General features: G+C 43.0%; 1 protein-coding gene across 1 annotated transcript in view; it reads right to left on the reverse strand.

The window, feature by feature from the left end:
* LOC144153826 (glutamate receptor ionotropic, kainate 2-like) overlaps positions 1-20,627 on the reverse strand; it is a 210,099-nt gene that overhangs the window by 23,946 nt on the left and 165,526 nt on the right. Inside the window, exons 5-8 of the mRNA XM_077685558.1 lie at positions 15,500-15,553; positions 6,584-6,769; positions 5,445-5,603; positions 2,202-2,306 (exon numbers count right to left, since the gene is read on the reverse strand). Of these exons, the coding sequence (XP_077541684.1) occupies positions 2,202-2,306; positions 5,445-5,603; positions 6,584-6,769; positions 15,500-15,553 (504 nt within the window). The remainder of the gene's footprint in view (positions 1-2,201; positions 2,307-5,444; positions 5,604-6,583; positions 6,770-15,499; positions 15,554-20,627) is intronic.

Raw genomic sequence — 20,627 nt, forward strand, 5'->3', positions numbered from 1 at the left:
AATTCCGTTTTTCACATAACGAAACGAATAAGTAGGGACTCAAACTCTCCCCTTCCATAGACCGCGGCCACCGCCACGGAAAATCTGACAACCACCCCTGAAGTACGCAAACACCGGCAAGCACTACCGACAAACCAGACACGATAGCTGGAAGCCACCGATCAGGGCACAAAAGTACACGGGATATTGCCAAGACTCCAAACTAAGAAATAACCATTTTCGTCATGCTTACAACCCGTCCATTCCCAGCCACACCCTCCTAGAATTCTGGAAAATGCAAAATAAAGGCCTACCTCACCTTCCTAACCCTTACCATTAAGAAGGTGGGTGAGTCAGCAGCTTCTGCCCAACACTCTGGTATTGCCCGCGGAAATTACGAAGACAGCTGGCCCCACCAGCAGGGTCTTGAGAAAACAATTCTACCTCGAAGGCACTCGTTTTATATATGAATAATGTATTTCCTATCTGTTATTCAAAGTGGATAAAAATCAAGCTAAATGCATTCAAGTAAGGTTCTGATATAATAATTTCTCTTGTGAGAATAAACCGCCTATAAGAGCAGCGCTACCTGCTATAGTTCAATTCTCCCGTACAGCAAGATAAATTTTATGTTTGTAGGTTTTTTTAAAATCCGTTAAACATGCCTTCTTAGAAAATTTAATCTTTTCTTATGGCATGTATTCATTACCTGCGCGGAATGCTGCCATACAGTAACTGTAAATTGTCGATAAAGCTAACATTATATAAAATATTAGTTCGTAGTAAATGAGAATACGTATCTTCAATATGGGATCCTACTAAAGATAACTTAATTAGCTCCTTAGAATACGTAGAGAATAACTCCGCTGGTTTCGTACTGCATAACGACAATCGGGCCGCTAGCATAGCACCTATTAAAACCACATCGCACTGTCTTTGTCTTGCATCCCGTTGCCAATTTTTCTCGCCCACACCATTTTTCTCGCCCACACATTTTTCTCACCCACACCTAAAATAATCAATTATAGTTCTCATTTGCTCACCGAACTCATCCTTCTACGGTTGTACAGTCGTCAAAACTGTTAACAACAACAAAACACGAGGTGTCTGCCTACGCACAGAGTGGCAGCTCACGATAGCCACAGCCGCTTCTTTGGCGCCTGGTTATCGGCCCTAACGATGCTGCCCTACTGCACTCGGGTGCTTCAGCGCATGCGCACAGCCTGACTTAGCAGCCTGAGCGGTATCGTAAGCTGCCGTTCTGTGCATACGCTGGCACCTCGTTCTTTGCTGTTGTTAACAGTTTTGACGACTGTAAATTTTCCCACGACTTGACCACGTTCATAAAGATGGAATTTCGCACTGCCGAACCAGAGCTTGACTTCAGCCCTTCATCTCATGCACTACAAAAGAATGGAACCCCTTTCCCGGTCAATCAGCCGCCATTGTCGACCACCAACGTTTTCTAACGAGCTAGCTAATATTGTATACACAGAACCTAACAAGCCTGTACTCATCTAAACAATTTTGTATTTGACTTGTATTGTTGTATCCACTCCCCTCTGTAACGCGTGTGGCCTTGAGGGTAAATAAATAAATAAATAAATAAATAAATAAATAAATAAATAAATAAATAAATAAATAAATAAATAAATAAATAAATAAATAAATAAATAAATAAATAAATAAATAAATAAATAAATAAATAAATAAATAAATAAATAAAAATGCACTCATCCAGCGATTAGAAATTCACGCCCCCCCCCCCCCCCCCCCTAAATGTTCTCCATTTCGTCCGTCAATAGCAGCGTTTCCAACCTCTCGCTATTTTCCACCACTCTGCTTACAATGCATAACAGAATATTCTTACTGGACTCCTGGCACATTGGCGCCATAGTTACTGTTGTCGAGCAAATTATTTTTGCAGCAAAATTACTGTTGTCGAGCAACATTATTTTGGAGACGAGTTTGCAAGGTTTCTGAATTTGCTGGTATGGCCGAGCTGTGCACCTGTCATCCAATCAAGCGTGCATGGGAAATCACTGACTAAGAACATGTCCCAAATCGTCCCCAATTTTACATTGATAGGTACCCTAAAACATGGGCTCTACATTACTTGGATCTGTGTACAAAGAAACAAAGTAGAGGTATTAAACACATCGGTTCGACAAAGACGATCTGAGGGCACATTAAAGTAGGAACGGCGCATTGCTGGAGCTTACCTCGGTGAGGCCAACTTCTTTTAGTTGAACAAGGGACAGCGAAAGATTGGTTCTAGTCCCAAATGAGTCGAACTGCACCCGTCCGGTGATGCCGGTAACTGCTCCCTGGAAAGGTAAGTGTGGTGTGATGAATGTCTTTATTCCTACCCCTAAAACACATATCGAAGTGGCGCAACTTTGGAGACGCTAAGGGGACACTGAAGTTATTTGTAAAGATTGTGGGATTACTTTTTGAAATTTGTCTGAAGTCCCCAGGCGATGTTTCGATCACTCTAGGAAAATCAATTTAAATGCCCTGTCCTCCTCTATGCATCTTCCTTGCCCATTTTCAACGAAGTTTCGTTTGCTGCTCACTCAGGATGGCTTGGCTTAACTGCACTACTCCACGGTTCACAAACCCCTCCGACTATTCTGACAGAGTCAGTAGGCCAGCCGCCGGCGTGCCGTCTAAATTTGTTCTGTCAGTCGAAACTAGCCCACGACACGATTTTAACCGAAGAATCTGCCGTAATTTGTTATTTTGTAAATATATAAAGCTGAGTAAAGTCTATGAAGCCCAAGTACCTCCACACAAGCGCAGATGCGATGTTTCGCTGACTGGCACGCTATTGAAAACTCGAAGGCTAATTACTGGCGGGTTAAGGGCCAGCGAAGGTAATATGTGTACTAAAGAAATAAAGTCAACCTAAACGTTTACTTTAAAGCATAAAACAAAGGTTCGCGAAGCCCTTTTTGCGCTGGGCGAACAAGCAAAGCGGTTAGCAGCACGACCACACACTTGCGATCACTTTTCTGCCTACCGAACACCATCTCTAGACTTGAGATATTTCTCGAAATTTGGGGGACCTTTACTGCACAAGCGTTATTCAAAAAATACTAATCTAAGCTGCTGGGAATGCTGTAACGAAAGAAACAATAAATGGGCTATACAATATATTCTTTATATACCCTGCTCTGGAAACTTTTGGTTGTGACCTAGTGGTCTAAATACTTCTAAAGAATGCTTTGCAATTCGCAGGTTCAAATCCCCGAAAACGCTTGCGTTTTTTCTGGGTTGATTTTTTTTCGTGTTTGGGTAATGTTTTCTGCGTTGAATTTATCACTTTGCGCTGCAATCATCATCGCTCTACGACCGAGCGATGCGTGGTGACTGACACGGGCGGACCACGGGCTGACTGATGGTGACTGACCACGATTCGCAGAATGCGTGGTGACTGACACGGGCGAGCTGTTAAGTTCTCGTGGGCGTGCTGTTGACACAGGTAACGACTGCTTACAGGCACAGTGGCGAATCAGCCTACTCTCGGAGTAGTGTGCACACGCATCTTACGACGCAGTGACAAGCCAGGCAGGCTCCCAAACTTTGGGCAAAGCGCCTCGAACTGTAGCGTCTCCGATGACGCGGAGGGCGCTCAGCTATCGCGTACGCTTCGACTAATGATAGTTGCGATTCTAAGCCATGCTGGCAGGTTTATCTGAAACAATGTTCTGCCGACAACACGGAAGAAGCGCAAAAAAACCGATTCCTGAGATATCGAGAATGGCCAGCCAAATATAACGTCGGACGCCACACATGTCGCTACGAAGAACCGAAACCGAAACTAGTTTTGAATTCCATTCTTGGACATCGTCCAATCCCATCGCATCTCGAATGCGCGTCACTGCTGCTAGTTGTTGCTGCCACCGCAAATGTCGCGTAATATTTTTGTTCGTTCAGGCTTCATTGAAGAAATACTGCGTTACCGAGCCCATAAACAATAGAGAGTGTGTTTATTTTGAGCCAGTCCGTGCAATTGAAACAAAAACAAGTTTAACAAATTCACTTCAGTGTCCCTTTCAGTATGACGAACTGAATTCAATTCGACTTAAGATGTATATTTTGAGGAGATGCTTATGTTTGGTTTTGTGCCCATCAACTCTACTCAGACATCTAAAGCAGAGTTCACATTCAGGACGCTATACAGCACAGAAAAGTGTACCTCCGGACAGTGAACTTCTCACTCTCATTGGTTTTAATGCCCTCACATAAATTACGCAAACCAGTGAATTGATAATTTGAACTGGATATAATGATTTGGTGCTCGAACGTGCATTCAAAATAATTGAAAATGATCAAAGGACTTACGTTCAGTGTCAATACGAGTGAAAAAAAAGAATTTTACACAAACAACTTAAAAGCATAACACACACACACACACACGCACACGCACACGCACACGCACACGCACACGCACCCACACACACACACACACACACACACACACACACACACACACACACACACACACACACACACACACACACACACACACACACACACACACACACACACACACACACGTGCAGGCACACACATGCACATACACACACGCATACATAGTACAGTTTTATTACGTGCAAATATACACACCGAAGGGCATGCCTATCGCCTTCAAGCGTTTCAGCCATGTTTCGTTCGTTTTCGGCTGAGTTATTGACATAATCGAGAATTATAGTTTGAATATTCGCATAATCAACTAATTAGGCCTGTTCCATATTCAGTGGTTATACTAATTCACCAGACGCACGTAATCTATCGGGAACGTTGAAAACACCGTCGCTTGCGCAGCTTCCATATCCATATGCAAAATCAATGTGCCGTGGTGGTACTTAATTCAACTCAGCTATTTTGGAGGCCCGTGCCCAAAAGAAGAACATTTATTTAATATTTATTTAAATATGGGCAGTTTTATTTTTCTGTTTATTTGATTTGGTACACCACATGTTTTCTCCATAATATTCACGGCGGTGATGGGGAAGTCTTGTGATCGCCATAAATTCATTCTCAAAGCTCTTGGAATTGGCGTCAGAGATTGCAGTGACCGAGTAAGAGATGCTGTTCCAGAAATTCCTGCTTCCTAATTACATGAATCAATACAAGCATTGAAGTAAGAAAATGTAACCTCAATCCTAACAGGTCTACCTGTGCAGCAAGTATGCATGACGGTGTGAAGTCGTTTACATGAAGGGCATTCAAAAAAGAGCGACAATATTTAAGAAGTAATTCTAGGTTAGGCAAGCGATTGATGAAGCTTTAATGTAGAGCAGCTCGTTTTGAATGGAATACAGCGTCCTTTTTTACCCTCGGATCAGAAAAAAATAGGGCCGATGTATGAAGCTTAGGCTTCACTCAGGGAGCATGAAAACGTAAAAAGACAGCTTATACGAACAGGCTTCAAACAATCGGAAATATCGTTCACTCACCGCCTTGATCTGAGTGACGAGCGACAATCCGTAGGGCCAGGGCGTATGTCCTTCCTCGCACGAGGCCGCGTGACGAGGTTCCAGATTTCTACTTCGGCTTAGCGTCTGGAGGCCCCGGGAGAATGACAGCACCGAATCGTAGACGAGAGCTGCGTCTGACTGAATAACAATGAAGGCGAAAGGACGACGCATGCATAAAAATAAGGACCACCTGCCAAACTAGGTTCACCTTTACATAGATACTTTGGAGGGCTACAGCAACGCGAGTAGAAAAACAGGCTGCCTATTGACTAAATAAAATAATTAGAATTTCAGTATTTTGATTGCTTGTTTGCGAGGCATGACAGCGAAATCGGTAGACGCAGAGGGAGAAACAGAGAGAAAAAATCTTTAGTTTTGCTCCGAAAGGCATTAAACACAATCAAAACAAGGCATCATGGCCAAAGACATGTAAAAACAAAGTTCCAGGGGCTTAAATCGAGGGGCTTAAAGCCTACCTAAAACACCGTTTGTACCAAAGTTAGAAAAGTAAGGATAAATAGCTCAGTAGAAGCGTAAGCGTTCTGAAACTTTGACAGTGATTATATAATATTGCTCTTTCAAACAAAGAAAACAAGAAGCATTGAGTAGTGTAACTAATTAACTTATAAGAAAATATTTTGCCCGTTGAAATTGTGCATACAATTTCAACGGGCAATGTGCACATGTGCATACATGTGCATGAGGTTTTTTTATGATTCCTTTCTCTCCAGTACAGTCTTCAGTACTCGTTTTTCAGCCTTTTTTGCGGATAACTGTTCTGCGTCGTAGTAAAATATTGGCCACTAGTTCACGGCATAGAAACAAGGGCGTCGAAATAAAGTCACGTACTACAGGCCCACATGTACACAAAAAACTCCCTCCCGTAGTTATGAGCAAGTTGCGGATACTTGAGGATACGAAAGCAGAAACTCCAATCGAACCAGCAATCTCCGTTCCCACGGCATCACTTTCAAACCAGCCCGCCACGATCTGCCGAGCGAGCAATTCCATCATCTCGGCAACAGATGGACGCTCACTCTACTCTCGGGATTGCTTGCCGACGTGCCTACTTGCTTCCGCTGAAAAACAAAAAACCGGCCGAGCGCACGACTGCTCACCTTGATGCTAGAGAAGATCTTCTTCGCCCTGGGAGAAAGACGCTCCAACGAGTCGTCCACGGCCTTCTTCGCTCCCAATTGTTGTTGCGCCAGGCCGGACGGCGCTTCCCCCACGGTCACGAGCCGAAAGCCGGTCACGTTGCAGCGCGAGGTGTAGAAAGGCCGTAGGTCCACCGTGTGCAAGTCCTGCAAGAAGCCAAGAATGAAGGGAAGGTGAAAAAGGGCGGTTAAGGTCCCTCTTTTATTGAGAAACCAGGGTGGCAAGCGTCGAAACCTAACTTCTATGTTTGATGGGAAAATAGATTGGAGTGGTCTGTAGAACGATCCTAAGGTTTTCTGTTTTTTGACGTTCTCTCTGGGAGTCCGGCCACTTCGGTGAAGTCTTACCGTACGCTCCTCTTTTTAGTGTACGCCTGCTCCACGCTAAGTTTATACGCGCCTTCGCGTAAGCAGGAACCTGTTTTTGAAGTTTTTGATGCGTGAGCGGGGATTTGCGAGGATTACATGCGGAGCCGGAATTGACCGGGCAGGATTGCGTTGCTGGCAGCCTGGCGTGGATTTCTTGGCGCCGTGTTTTAGCGTGATTGGTTCAAGCTATATTACGGCTGTGGGCTTGATAGGGTGCATGCTGCCTAGAAAAGCCGCTGCATCGCTTCATCGAAAAGAGCAATTGCAAACGGTTTCCCTCATACTTGTTATATTGGTAAATAGTATTGGTATATTCGCTACATTTTTTATGGTTACCCGCCAGGGACTTTTTGAGTGCCATAACAAAGATCCGAATTCTTTATTTCTGTTGTTTCCTGAATATATAATTTTACGCTTCTATAAACAGTGTCGCAATTAAATTCGGAAGAAGTATAAGGCTCAGCGCGTTCTAAAGTATTCCACAATCGGGAAAAGTTTCAACGCCCACGTTAAGCTACATGTCTTCAATCGTAGTTTTAGCACGACTTTTATTTCGAAAGCTTATAATAAACAAGCGAGGTAAAAAGCCGGCCGTCCGCGTAGGAGTTCAGCTTGGGCGTACAGCGTCTACTTCAGGAAAGCGGCTTCAACCTCCCACAGGGTACGGCACACAGGACATGTCCCCCGTCGTGTATCGGCCAATGCTTTATCAGCGCATACCCGGAGTAGATGTACCAATCAAGGCTTGAGAAAGCTTTACACCGATTTAGCGATAAAGCCGCTAGCCGGACTCTTTGTTCAGTGTATGGAAAACTAGGACGTCTTTCAACACTATAGCACCATCTCGCTCCCAGTGTGCGTAGGTTTGTCCGCTTGGGTCTGAAAAAGCTACAAAGCTAAAAAAGCTGTAAAGATAAAGAAATATTCAGTCTGAAAAAGCTACAACGTCCGTGGTCGCATCCCCGGCCGTAGCGAAAAAAATTCGTGTCCACGCCAGTGCTCTCCAAATACCCGAAAACACAACTAAAGAAAGTGTACCATCCCTTCCTAAACTAAGGCGAAGACAAGCGAAAGTTTAGTTGCATCAAAACTGCGTCAAACGTGCTTCAGTACAATCGCTAAACGTGCGTCCAAACGTCGCTGGAAGTGCGTCCAATCGATTGTCAAACTTGAAAGACCCAAATTGCAAACGCAGACCAAACCTATGCGACTATTTTTTGCGCCCTAAGTTAACACATCTCAACAATTTAAATGTGTACCGATGCGGAGTCAATAAGATAAAGGTATACTATCTCACCTTTTCTTCATGATAGATGCGTGTATAGTGTTGTCTGGAACCGTTCGTTTTCGCAATTTTTAAGCAACTGTTTTGACGCATTGGAAGACCATTTTCACGCACGCGCACTGGCTCTTGAGATCTTATCACAGCTTTCCGGTCCACCGACCGGTCTACGGTGAAATGCAATAGTTTTTTCATAGAACACCACCGGTTCTACCGAGAAAGCTTTCGCTTTAAATTTCCCTTGAGCATTCTTGCGTTCGCATTCACCACTAGTATGAAGTTCGTAAGTATTAAAGGGAAATTTTTGTCGCCCAAGGCAAGCACGCGGCGAATAGGAGGCTCGTGGCAATTGCGTCTAAAAATAAGGAGCATAAGAGGGCGATGTCCAAGGCATAGGTAAATAGCTGGTGGGCGCAACCGCCAAGCGCCATAAAAAGTTGAACACCAGATTATCAGAGGGTTTGCTTGGGCTTTCGCCATCGTAAACTCAAAAAAACGTCTAAGCATGTAAGTAGCTACACGGCAGTCGGTGTTGCTTATATTTCACCTTTTCTTGTTCAACTCCAAAATCAATAGCCTTGAAGTTAAAAAATGCGCTCACCACTGAACAAAACAAAAAAATATCCCTGGTCCTCTCCACTAACGTGCAACCTGAGTAGGGGCGAAGCATACACAGTATAAGTGTATACTTTACGCCTTGGCAATTTTGCCAACGAACACGAAACCAGTGGGGGGGCTGACGTATACAGGTTTGCTGTAAATGTCTCTTGTCTATGAAGCAGGAAGCTTTCAAGCACGAGGCATAAACGAGTGTCTCGGTGTTTTTTCTTTTTTAGGCCGAGTTAGGTCCTAGCGCGTGACGTAAACGAGTTTCCCGCGGTTTTAGTACCGTGAGTCCGGGAAACGACGCTTACGACGACGACATACGACGCCGAGGGCCGACAGCCCCAAACAGTCTTCGCCCCTAAAATAAAAGCGCCATTTCGGCTCCCACTGCACAGCGTTGCTCAAAAATTGTTTAATGACGACATATGCAGCTTTATCACGCAACGTGGCCACGGCGTCCAAAGGGGTGCATAGGTTTTACAGTCCCGACTAAGAGTGTGAGACGTGGTCTGTAATAAGGGATTAATCTATAGTTTATTATAAACGCTTTATTGCTCTCCGTGCTGATTACGAGTGCTTTGTCTCTTTCTATCTCGTGGCTGGTCAGTTCTGCGAGCTTGGCGAGGGAGGGCGTCTGGGGCGTCATTTTTTTTTCGTTTTCGCGTCATACCAGTGTTCTTAGGCCCTTTTCGACGCAACGTGTTCCGCATTTGTCAATAAATTTAGAATTAGCTCAGGGTACCTTGTGTACCACACTATGAAATATTTTTTTGGGGGGGAGGGGACCTTATTGTTCAGGTGGGTTAGTATGCGTAACAGCTTCTGCCACAGAACGTGGTCCACGCGCGCATCCTAGCTCCGAAGAATATCAGCTAGAGCCTTACTTAAGAACTGGACATTGAAAATGAAAGCCATTTTTTTCTGCCTGGCACTGGGCGCATTCTATTTGTTTAACCTTTGTACGTATGACACCAAGACACCAGGGTGGCTCAGGACGAGAGGTCACGACGTATTCTGTCAATAACCTTGTCCAACTCCAACTTCTTCGTATTCTGCAGACAGTCCGGCTTTCTCGGATCAAAGAAGAAACTACGGAGCTCTAGTGTGAGGTGGGATGAATTTAGTTGAAGTGGCAGTAACGGATTGCGAGCCATCGAATTTCTTGTCGCGTACTATTTCAATGATGCCAGAGTGCGATTTGGACGTTGGTTCACTTAGGGCTGACGAGCGGAGAGAGTAAGAGGTGGAGATCGTCCGAGTATTCTTGAATTGGCAAACAGGGAAAATTTACAGCAGTACAAAAGAATTTTGCGCGGTGTGAATTTTCTGAAGACCACAAAAGGCCGGACCATTTCCTTTGTGGCACAGGAACCGATAATAAATGCCCTTACACGCCGGTTCTATTATAAGAAACATGTCGGCGAGCCGAGCTATTCATATTGATCAAATGTAGCGCAGCAGAAACACACGTAACGGAAAGAATACACACGGACGAATGTGTTCTCTTTCCGTTCCGTGTGTTTCTGCTGCGCTACATTTGATGACTATGAATTACCAACTAGCCCAGTCTACAGCTTTACCGAACTGTTCCTACGTATTCTGTGTGCCAGCCGAAAGTTTTTTTTTGTTTTGTTTTCGTTAGTTCGGCCATTTTACCATCTTCAATGTACCCTTCCGACTAGACCAGCGTTAGTCAAACTCTTGAATCCAAGAAACATTGCTCATGTATGTTTTTGTTCCATATCCATGGCAAAACCTTATTACGCTTATCTTCAAGCGCAGACAAAGGACATACTAATTAGGCTCTCAGTACATATGGTAGAGAGGCGCAGATGATCATTTATGCGTCTGCGCTGCATACCTCTTATGTGACGGTCCGGTCTTCAAAAAATCCGTCTTTTTTTGTTTTTCGTTAGACATGGTATATTATGTATGAAGGAGAGCCGAGGACTATCTTGCAAGCAAATCCGTGCCGCGTTTTTATACATGAGACTGGGCGCTTGAGCACAGAATTTTCTGGAAGATTCAACTAGTTTCTTAATGTCGAGGAAGGGTTGACCGGTGGGCCACTATTGTATCTTCTTTTGTGTGTGCTGGTTTATTTGTAATGCGATTATCTTTTGTATCTAATGTTAAAATATAATTATCGCTCATACCGCAATCACGTTGCAAGGTTTCATGAGAACGAAACGATTAACATTTACTGCAGAGCAGTACGCCTTGCGTTCACAAATCCGCACCCAGAATTGTGCGAAGCACAGGTGTTGCAACCGATAGTAATTGCGCTGCTGCCATGAAATTTTGAGTATGTTGGGTGTTTGTAGGTGAATGTATGAAGGATGAAAAATCACACACCGTCCAAAATTTGATTTCGGGCTATCGCGAGAGCGCGCGAATAATTTAGTCCGCTGAACCGATAATAATTGCGTTTCCTCTGGGCAACAGTATGTGTTGCTTGTTTGTAGATAAAAAACGAAAAGCTGATGGATAACACACCACCACAAATCCGGTTTGACGTTATCGCAAGACCGCACGAATAACTTTGTGCCCGCCACACCGCCTACGAAAAATTTCCCGCGCCGGAACAACCCGAGCTCAAAAGGCACTGAAATGAAGAAAGCCCATCACATTTTGCAGTCGATTGAACATGTGATCAACCTAATGGCTTAAACGCTTTATACATTGAAAATTACAGTATGCTAAATACAGGCGCACATTTAGCCAGACGTAAACGATTATTCAGCTTTATTGCAGTCTATATAGTTGTTAACAAAGGGAGGCTGGAAGAAGTAATGGCTAGAAAGAAATCACACCAAAAATAATGAATGCGCTCTGCAAATGACCTTCTCTAGATGTGAGTGTTAGGAGGTTTAATGCGCCACGCTACACAATCGATGAGGGGCGCCGTAGTAGAGGGCTTCGGGTTATTTTCTACCACCTGGGGATCTTTAATCTGCCCCCGAATCTCGAACACACGGGCGTTTTCGCTTTCTGCCTCCATCGGAAAAGCAGCTGCGGTGGCCGGGGATCGAACCCCCGTACTTGGGCTCAGCAGCTCAATGCCTTAGCAAGTGAGCAACGGCGGCGGGTACCCGCTAGTTATGAACGCGTAGGGAACACAACAAATACGGTTTGATACATGATGCACGTAAGCTACTTAAAGATAGCGCATTTTATGCAAACATTCAGGACATATTTAAGATTCGTTACAACGGAAACAGAAATGTAAAGCAAATTGGGAGCAAGACAAAATAAAAGCAGCAGTTATTTGCATTAGTGTCAACAAGATTGCATCGAAATAAATAATGTTGATTAGGCACGAAGGTATCATCATTCAAATAAATATTCGTTCTTTTATAGAATAAAATTATTTCAAAACTGCTGAAAAAAGCCATGCGCTCAAATCACGTAATTTCACGACAAATTCAGTTCGCTACAGTAGACTAACGTCATATTACAGAGATTCCAAGACCAAATATTATCTTGAATTGTGTTATATAACGCAATTATCTCTAAATTATGCGAGAACACTTGCGTCTCGAAGAGAACTTTGGCGTGAACAGGTGGCAATCGTTAATATATTCTCGAAGCGTTAGCGGTTTTCTTGTTTTGATAACAACAATGTGACTACCAAAAACCTTCTCCAATACTTACCTAAACAAACCGCGAAGAAAGAAAACAAAAGAAAACGGACTGTTGTAGAGTAATTGAATTCCGGATCCTGCCCATATAGCATCGTGGGTACTCCGAATGCCGAAACAAAGCATTTTCACTTTAACGCACACAGCATTCACGGCAAGAGTCGATGCCCGACTGAAATTAGGTTAGTAGAATAGGCGCGATAAAATGTAGCTTTCCGTTTCTGTTTTTCTTGACCGTGCGTTTTCATCAATAGCGGCCGGATTGCTCGAGGTCGGCAGAAACGTATTCTCGTTGCAGACCCTGATGACCGAATAGTGACGAAATCGTAACACCTTTTTTTCTAGAGGTTCACAATATACATTGTGTGTAACCAAGAAGGAAGAAAAAAGCAAAGGCACAAACACCAAAAAGTGCTTGCTCTGCTAAAATGTCCACTTGTGTGTTTTGCTGATGGGTAAAACATCAAGTCATACGATCGATAAATCTTCAGGAGCAGAACAATGGAACTCTGACATACGAAGCCATACCAGTGCCCTAGGTCGTTCTTGGGATGCTGGCTGTTCTCTTATTTCTGGAATCACTCACTGCCCATTCGCACAAAGGTATTTCGGACTTGTCTCTAAGATGTTTATTTTGCACAAAGCTATTGTTGTAAACATATAGAACAGGCACCACTTCAGACTAAACGCTTTATGTCATTGCAATTATTAATATGTTATGGAATATTTTGCAAAACCTACGTGGGCTTTGCTTGTCAAGCAGACATGGGAGGCCAAAACGCAATTTTATTGTGTTCAAACCTCAATGTTTGTCTCAGCTGCTTCTCTTTACAGTAGTACAATTTTTTCTGTGTCGTATCTAACCTTACAGTTGATCTAATCAACGCAAAAATATGTGTCTCTAAGTGTTTTCAAAAAATTTTAACAGGGCTCTGATAACTTATTCTCAATACTTAGGAGGAGCTATAACAAAAAATTAAGCCAATTTTGGCAGCGGTTGTGGAACAACACGAGCGTACATCTGAGCTTGCCCAGGCGTTGCATAGCAACAAAATGTGCGCTCTATTGTTCAAATTCAGCATATTTCCTCAGGTCAGCTGCACTGTAAGGTCGGTTTTAGCGAACGGCATATCCTTCAAAAACTTTGAGCGCTATATCAGCCCTTCAAAAATTTCCAGCACCATGTCAGAAAACTTCCACCAGAGATTCCCCGGATTGCGATTTTATTGTTAACCAACTGCGACACTTCATGGCGCCTAGTGACCTCCTTGTATATACTAAGGCCGTCTGCGAAGCGTCATGGTGAAGTAAAGCTTAAAAAACGCCATAGCGACATTACCAATGCACATGGCGCACGCCCCAAAAGTGAGTATCATGTGTAAAGCACGGTAAACCATTTAAATAGGTATATTTTGCGAGGAAGCTTAAGGTTCCGTTTCTGTTAAACAGGAGCACTTTTTTGACAGCAGAAACGGTAAGCAGTAACGGTGACGATGGACTTCACTATGTCTGGAAAAACTGAGTGCCGCCACAAAAGCTTACATACGCTGTTCTTCAGTTTTAGCTGTCAACTTAAATTTCGTGTATTTGAGTTCGACATAACCTGCATTATTACGATTACCATGCTGAAGAATGTTACGAAGATTCTCAGTCGAAGATTCTCAATCGTAACTGAACCTAGCTTGTTTTTACTTCTGTATTCCTGGCCTATTGTAACTGAACCTAACTGGTTTTTACTTCTGTATTTCAGTCCTATTGTATGTTTACTGTGTGTTTGGAATCGATTATGCACTGTGTTCTGAATCATGTTTTTTCCCACATATTTCTAGCGTATTATTTTTAATTTTTATTTACAGTGTGCTTGAATCTCCTATTGATAATGTAAACTATTCATTCTGTTCGTGGCCTGTTTCTCTAATCTGTGTTTCCTTCATCTAATTTTGATTATCTTTGATGAAATTTGTAGAACTGATTTGTTAAATTGAAATCGTGTTTTATTTTTGTTTTTCTGTTACTTATGATTACATCTGTGTTACGTGGTCCGTCCTCCACGCCTTGTAACGGCTTCCTGTGCCTTTGTCAAGCTGCTCGAGCAGCTTTTAGGCAGGAAGTCGTGCAGATGCTTCTGGGAATAAAAAAAACTGAACTGAACTGAACTGAACTGAATATGGCGACCCACTTATTGAAGCGAATTAAAAGGCTTCAAAATTTAGTGCAGTTATAAACATTAGCGACAACGGTTTCTCTCGCTAAAATTATCTGGAGAAAGACGATCGTTATTATAAAACAACAAGCACGTTGCCCATATCCAACAGCACCCTCATAAACTTGCGTTGTTACAACGCGCATACAATTACTGTGGTTCGAATGAATTCAATGATTGTTAAAACCCGCTACGTGTTTGAATCTCCGTTATATGTAAAGAAGTTCACAGCTGCTCGAAGAATTCGTAAAATAACTTGCGTTCCAAACACTCTCTCGTGTTAACAAAACACGCCCACTTCAATGCTGAAAACGAAAACACATTGCATTTTACCACACTTTCTTGTGTACTTTAAGCTACCGGTTTTAGAAGAACACACGTTTCTGAAGAATTTAGGAAGCTGGTTACAAATAGGCTGAACACGAATCGCACTAACACAACGCAATAGAACACTGCCGGCATAAATCACCTTAAAGCGGAATTCTGCACGAGGTACACTTCAATGATAAATACCAATGTACAGTGTTTTGTACTTTAGTATTTTACTTTATGCAGCAGTTACGGAGGAGCTAACATTTTTCCCCAATTTAGGGGTATGGTTGCAAGAATTAGCAACGAACTATGGCACTAACACGAAACATTCGTAGACTGTATGCTCTAATACAGCAAAAAAAAAACGAAAACACATTGTTTTTCAATTCATGTTCTACCAGAATCAGGAATGCATCGGGCATAATAATGAATAGGGGATAAAGTAGCTCCCCAAAGATACGCACCAGTGACGTGGTCACGTAGTTGTGGTATTCCGTGAGCATTCCGACATCCAATGCCTGCACGAAGAAACAAAATAAACACATGGTTCAAAACTGCAAATAACAAACCTGAAATACTGGTCGTGCATCAAAACTAACTGAAAAGCGTGAATGTATCGTGGCGATGATCGGCTTCTCAGCCTCCTCCACAGAAGATAAAATAGAAATAAAGAGACGTCTTGAAAAATTTTAAACTGTCAAAGATGTACATGAAGGACTTCTCTAACGAAAGAAGCTAAAAAGAGCTGTCTATGCCAGCGATTTTATGTGTCGAAGCGCCTCTGTAGTAATAATAACCCTTTGCGGGTGCGCGTACTCTCGCCTATTTCGCTGCTGAGCACCGTGATAAGGTGCTGACATGCCGGTCGGTCGTCGTTCCCGCTATATTGGTAAAAATTCGGGAGGCCGTACATTGGCTATATAGCCAATGTTTAAATATTTTGATTAGAAACACCTTCTAGAATCCATAAGATTCTGGAAGGTGTTTCGAATTGAAATATTTTATGAGCAACCTCAGTTTAAGGAGGCTTTATTTAACGCGCAAGGGATCCGGACTTTAATTGCGTGGTATAAGCGAATGAAACCTAATTTGGTATTGAATAATTTGATAGTAGCTCATACTGACACAATATTTTAATGAAAAAGACTTCGGTCAACCATTTGACTTTAGCCTAAGAATTCAACATTAAAGCTTATTTTCTGGTTTCTGGCACTTGCGTGTAGAATTTCTTGAGATAGTATGCTTCGGGGCTTCTTAATATTGCTTTAGAAATACATGGTTTGTGTCGGCAAAACGCTGCTCTGCTGATTTGCGGGTGGGGAACGAAAGAAGAACAGAAAACTGCAAGCGCGTTTGCAGAGGAGGGACGAGCAACAAACACCAATGCCTGTGGTTGGAATGGTTTCGGTACCTGTACGTTTAGACTATTCAGCATTTCCCGCAAATGGGAGTTTTTAGGTAGTAAACTACTTTGAGTAAGTTGTAATGTCCTGAACCATTCCAGTGAGTTGGTGTTAAATGTAAGGATTCACTGCAAAATAATCTGGACGTACAAGCCCTTCAGCTTCGTGTATCACTGCCACCACGCAATAACTCTTACATTCAAAGTCAGTTTAAAAGCCAACTGCACCCAATATTTCCCCCACTAGAAAACCTTACCAGCATATTGTCTGCTAAAAAAAACTGCAAGATACAAAATATCACAGGTTGAATATGCGTATGCACGGCGCAAACGCCCATTACAAATTTCAAACCGAAATTGAGAAGAGCGCTGTCATTACGGCCAGGCTTAAGTGACGTTGCAGCCGGCAAGCCAGCGGCCCGCCGGACGGGGCAAGCCTGCGCGCAACGCTTCGCACTTCAAGCCGCTTCAGGAGAAGCGCGCCCGGCGGAGTTCAACCACTTCGCTTGGTTGGCCGGAGAACCAAGCACCCGGCCTGACGCGATGTCACTTCCGCGTCATGATTCTTGGCGCAATCTGCCGGAAGGTGCAGTGTCGTCTGCGATGGAGCTATTTTTAGACCTTTCTACGTAATTAACAACGATTTTCACGGGGCTACCAGTCACGTCCCAGTTAGGTTAAGGGTGCGTACTCTACGGTAAAAATAAATGATGCCGATGTGAAATTTGATGTAGTTGGCATTTAAGTAAGCCTGTGGAGTCCTGAGCTGCAATCTCCGCTGTTCACGTACTGACAATTACAGTGCGTATCGTCCATTCCTGCAGATGTTATCACCTTGTTGTTTGCTTAGGGAAAAAAATGAACTGTTTTTAAAGCCTACGAAGCTGTGGGATGACGATCGATCTTAAAATGTGGCAGTTGCCGAACATTGGGCAACATTTCCCAGTATAAAGCAGATGAGTTCCCAGTGGTCTGCAAGCACTAATTATTAGAAAAGGGTGATATCTAATTATCGCCGCTGCCGGAGATGATTTTTAAGTAAGCTAATGAGCTTTTCCCTGCTATCAGATGCTTGGGTAAAAAATGGTGCTTTGAAATTAGCTTTTCAAATACATAATCCATGAAACTTTATATAAGTCCTTGATATTCGCGTTCACAATTAGACGACTATTCGTAAAAGTAGAGGCAATTTTTACAAAGCGCTAGTAAACTAGGTACGGTTCAAAGGAGATTCAAATATCCTTGATCGCATCTTTTAGTTCGCGTGTTAAACTGAGTCTACTCCTCCAAACGAGCACGTTGTTGCTATTAGTCAGACATGGCGCAGAATAGGTGTAAATACACAAACCAAATGGTACAACAGAGCACGCAAAACCACCCCTATTATAGTGTCCCGCTAAACCATATCCTGGTAGAGTCGGCAGTCCCAAGAACCGCATTTCTCACGGCAAGTGTATTAAAGCTAGGAGAGCAGAATATGTAGTAGAGCCCACCGTTCGCCATCGCAGTCCATCACTCGTATGTGCTTCAAATCCTCGTCACATAACCTTTACACTGTTTAAAATGCTTTCATGCCAAGTTTACTTGTTATGGCCGGCGATAAAGATAAAAGCTGCTTCAAAGTGGGCAGGAGCCAAGGGAAGTTCTACGTCTACTAAAGTTGCACTATGGGTGAATTTTTTTACTCTGAATACAACAAAGTTCTTCGTGGCGATACTTCTATGCATGCCACTAGGAATTTTTGTTCTGAATTACGTGCGCATAAGTTAGCAATTAGCGTTTAGGGAACGTGAGCGTTGCACCTATGTGCGTACCGAACATTCCCAGAAAATACGCCATATTTCCAGACAGGCACAACCCCATATTATTGTTATTATTATTATTATTATTATTGTTATTATTATTTGCAAACCATTTTGCTCAGCAATTTAGTACTACATATGGCCAGCGCGATGACAGCGAAATAAACCTAATGTTAAATAATGTACAGGGTCCTAGCTTAGTACAATTGGACGAGCAGTTGGTGCTCCAGAGTCTAAGGCGCATGAAACCGTCGCTTTCGTGTGGCCCTGACGGAATACCTCCCGCTATTTTAAAAACATTCAGTAGCATTTTTGTTCCTGTTTTAACTGCGGTATTCAATCACTGTCTAAACACAAACACATTTCCTCGTAAGTGGAAAATTTCTCGAGTGCGCCCCATCTTCAAATCGGGCACCAAATCTGATGCAAAAAACTATAGGGCAGTTTCTCTACTTTGTGCTTCCTCCAAGCTTTTTGAGACAGCGATGCACAAGGTATTGTCAAGTTCTGTACAGCAGTTTCTCACAAGTAAACAGCATGGTTTTATGTCAGGAAGGTCGACAACGACTAATCTCGCCTGCTTCATGGAGCAGGCCTCCGCTGCACTTTCTGAGCGAGGCCAGTTGGACGTCGTCTACTGTGACCTGAGCAAAGCATTTGATGTTGTCTGCCACGCGTTGTTACTTGATAAGCTTTTGCAGTCGGGCATTGATACACCACTCGTGGCGTTGCTGGGTAGCTATCTAAGCAATCGGTTCAGTTTCGTTAGTGTTAATGGGCAGACATCCTCTATGTATAGATCAACAAGCGGTGTGCCCCAAGGCTCTGTGTTGGGCCCTCTCTTGTTCTCCATTTTTGTGAATGACGTGTCAGTCGCAATTAGAAAGTCTTCTTTTCTTCTCTATGCTGACGACATCAAAATTTTCAGACGTATAAAGTCCATCGAAGACTGTGATGCCCTGCAGCAAGATATATTCTCCTTTGCTAACTGGTGCTCAGATAACAGACTAAATCTTAACCCGGCGAAAACAAAGGTCATGTCTTATACCCGAAAAACGAACCCCATTTTCTTTCGCTACAGTATTGATGACGGTTTTCTGTCTAGAGTCGACGAGATCAAAGACCTCGGACTGCTCTTCGACAGCGCCTTAACTTTCTCGCCTCATGTCACTCAACTGACTCGGCGGGCGCTCCGCTCGCTTGGTGCTGTGTGTAGGTTTTCAAGAGACTTCCAGTCTCCTCATTCGTTCCTAAAACTTTTTATGGCACTTTGTATTCCTCAACTTGAATATGCCTCTGTCATTTGGAATGGAACCTGCACATCTAATTGTCAACGTGTAGAGCGTGTACAAACCAAATTTTTATCCATATTTATGCATCGTTTTCCCTCTGAGCCTCTCCCGATAACTGTCTCTTTAAGTTACCGGCGAACCCGTTCAGATCTTGTTTTCTTATATAAACTGCTTCATGGTACAATTTCATGCCCGGAAATGCTTGCAGCAATCGGGTTTCGTGTTCCGAAAAAAGCAACAAGGCTTAACCACCCTTTCCACACAGCTGCTCAACTTAGCAGATGTTCTCCTCTTGACAGACTGCAACGCCTATATAACCTTCACTCAGGGGAACTTGATATTTTTTGCCGTCCCCTTGGGGGGTTTTTGTCCGGGCTGTTAGCCATGGCGCACTAACTTCATTTCGACAGTTCTCGTGTTCTTCAGTTATTTTCCGCATGTGTATGTTGTTTTCACAGAGTCTGTTCTCATTTGTTCATATATGTTGTTCATATATGTTCATATATGTTAGTGTTCATATGTTGTTCATATGTTCATATATGTTAGTGCTGCGGGCGTAATCGTTGTATGTACTATGCTACACTTCGGTAGTAAACTCTTCATACATATGTTTAAATGGCCCGGGCGAACCAAATGTTATAGAAACAAATGTTTCTATAACTTATCAGTTTATGTGAATAGTTACAAACATTTCTTGTACTTTGTTTCATACGTTTTTGTGTAATTGATGCTTCAGCCGATTGCTATGGTCATTGTACGCTGTGTTTGTGCAATGTACCATAACTTCGTATAATGTAGTATGGATGCCACTTCTAATTTTTTCTCTGTGGTATTTCATTCACCCACATTTTTTCCTGGTTTTATATGTGTCAGCCGCTGATGTATTTCAATGCGGCATTTTTTCTTTTTTTTTTCTCAGTGCGCCAGCACCAAGGCTTCGGCTGTTCCTGGGCACTATAATAAAGGTTGATTGATTGATTGATTGATTGATTGATTGATTATTATTATTATTATTATTATTCCAAGGCAAGCTCCACCCTGGCATGGTGCACAGCTGTGAAACTTCTGAGAATGACCAGTAAGAACGACACTCTCG

The sequence above is a fragment of the Haemaphysalis longicornis genome, unplaced genomic scaffold, assembly GCF_048455015.1.
Source record: "Haemaphysalis longicornis isolate Haplotype H1 unplaced genomic scaffold, Haemaphysalis longicornis Haplotype H1 scaffold_9, whole genome shotgun sequence".
Lineage (NCBI taxonomy): Eukaryota > Metazoa > Arthropoda > Arachnida > Ixodida > Ixodidae > Haemaphysalis > Haemaphysalis longicornis.